Genomic DNA, 2,357 nt, shown 5'->3' with positions numbered 1-2,357 from the left:
TGAGAACCAAGAACACATTATGGGCAGAGAGAAAGCTCACGCTTCTTCATGTGGTCCAGTTCTGCTCTCAGGCTCTGTAGCTGTCTCTCTAAGTTGGCCAGCTTAGCCTCAGCAACTGCAAAGCAACAGGGAGAAGGTATTTATGGAGAAGACCTTAAGTTGGAGAGTGGAGCATTTTGAAAAAAACCAAAGTGGCTTACTAAGAAGAACGCTTATTCCAGAAAAATAAGAAAGCAAAAGAAATAAAAGGGGAAAAATGACTACATTCCTGCTTCCCAGCTATACCTCTGCATCCCTTCATAACCTGGAACTTCAGGCCTGGACCTCTGTCTCCACATACAGCTTGCATATTGTCATATTGTAAGAATTCATAAGAAAATACTCAACTCATTACTCTTCTTTCTGAAAACTTTTCTTTTCTTTTCTTTTTTTTTTTTTTGAGGCGGAGTCGTGTTCTGTCGCCCAGGCTGGAGTGCAGTGGCTCAATCTCGGCTCAATGCAAGCTCCGCCTCTCGGGTTCACGCCGTTCTCCTGCCTCAGCCTCCTGAGTAGCTGGGACTACAGGCGCCCGCCACACGCCCGTTAATTTTTTGTATTTTTAGTAGAGACGGGATTTCACCGTGTTAGTCAGGATGCTCTCAATCTTCTGACCTCGTGATCCGCCTGCCTCGGCCTCCCAGAGTGCTGGGATTACAGGCGTGAGCCACGGCGCCCGGCCTAATTTTTTGTATTTTCAGTAGAGATGGGGTTTCACCGTGATAACCAGGGTAGTCTCAATCTCCTGACCTCATGATCCGCCCGCCTTGGCCTCCCAGAGTGTTGGGATTACAGGCGTGAGCCACTGCATCCGGCCTGAAAACTTTTCTTTGTCATTCATTTTCATTTCTCATTCCAGATACACTTTTTAATACGTTTATTGTTTTGACAGGCTGGTAGACAAATATGAATAAGTAGGTTGTCATTGTTCTTTTGTTCTTACTGAGTTTGCTCCATTTTTCTCTGAACTAAGTTGCTGTGATGTTCCCTGTCACCCAGGGGTCCTAAGAGGCAGAACGTTTTCATGCCACTCTTGTGACAATGGACATAAACCCAACCCCTAAAGGGCCTATTTCCTCCCTGGCACCCCGGAGGTGCACACTGGACTGTTTCCACTGAAGAAAAGCCAGGGCCCATCTGCTAAGGGGCCTGACAAGGGAATGGCCCTACATGGCTTGAACGTCTGCATCTGGGCACCTATGGGAGTCCCCTCAGGCCCCAAGTAAAGCTGAGAGGGCTGGCGGTGCTGGGCCAGGACGCAGAATTGAGCATCTTCCCATGAGGCAGCAGGAGAAGCAAGAGAAGGGGACCTTCCAGCGGCCCTCCAGCTCCCCTGGACCTGGGACCCTCAGGCCACCCTGCTGAGGTACGCCCCTTACCTGAATTGTCCCAACGATCTCCTTTTTGGCCCCTTGGTCCTGGAATTCCAGGAGCCCCTGTGTTTCCTGGGAGTCCCAACTTCCCAGGAAGGCCCTGCAAACCTCTGAACCCTTGACAAAGTGACCCAGTGGCTGTCACTCATTTTTTTCCCAAAAATCTCAATACTCCATTCATGTTCACCCCCGGAACAGCCAGCGAGCTAATGGTGACCCAAAGAAAAAAGACCCCCGACTCCTGCATCCCAGGGGAGGGCCTGCACCAAGGCCAGCTCCCTAATCAGGCGGGACACCCCTCTGTAGGGACAACCACACATCCCTAATTCCTGTGTGGAAATATGGGATCCCAGAGAGTCAGCAAGCAGCTTTGTTTTGGAGACAATGGCATTTTACAGGGATTGTTCTGAGTGTAGCTTGGGTCCTGATGAAACGGGAGCCTCCCCAAGTCTGTGCTCGAACCCTCATGTGGAGGAGATGCCTGCTGGAGGTGGAGATTCAGAAAGACACAGGTCGGACCTGGATCTCCCTTCTCCCCATTGGGTCCATCTCACCCATCTCTGCCTGGGATGCCATTGGGTCTCCAGCACAGTGCTAGGCAGCTCTTTACATTAGTGCCCTCACCCCATCCTGCACTTCTCCCTCCCAGGCATTTGTCTCCACAGCTAAGCACCTCTGAGCCTCCAGAGTCACAGGTTCTCAGGGTAGCTTTCTCCAAATATTTATTTCCAGAAAAAGCATGCATAGATCTTCCACCAGACAAACACATGCACACACACACACACGAACACACACACATGCATGCGTACAATTGACTACTTCCATTTGTGTTTTGTTCATTGCAGGGCCAGGGTGGAGAGACTGAAAACCCCCAGCACTGAGTCACATCCTTCATCTCTTCTCGTTTAGAACCTTTGTCAAATGTCTTGTTTGGACATCTCACCAGAC

The 2,357-nt window shown here is 50.1% G+C and overlaps 1 protein-coding gene across 1 annotated transcript in view; it reads right to left on the bottom strand.

The window, feature by feature from the left end:
* The window catches only part of LOC105534688 (mannose-binding protein A-like), a 3,182-nt gene extending 1,028 nt beyond the window's left edge, over window positions 1-2,154 (bottom strand). The window contains 3 exon segments of the mRNA XM_011973480.1: window positions 32-115; window positions 1,416-1,547; window positions 1,929-2,154. Of these exon segments, the coding sequence (XP_011828870.1) occupies window positions 32-115; window positions 1,416-1,547; window positions 1,929-2,154 (442 nt within the window).
* Window positions 2,155-2,357: the final 203 nt, after the last annotated feature.

This window comes from Mandrillus leucophaeus, unplaced genomic scaffold (genome assembly GCF_000951045.1).
Source record: "Mandrillus leucophaeus isolate KB7577 unplaced genomic scaffold, Mleu.le_1.0 Scaffold1382, whole genome shotgun sequence".
Lineage (NCBI taxonomy): Eukaryota > Metazoa > Chordata > Mammalia > Primates > Cercopithecidae > Mandrillus > Mandrillus leucophaeus.
Note: the sequence above shows the minus strand (reverse complement) of the source record. Positions and strands in the feature narration are given on the sequence as shown.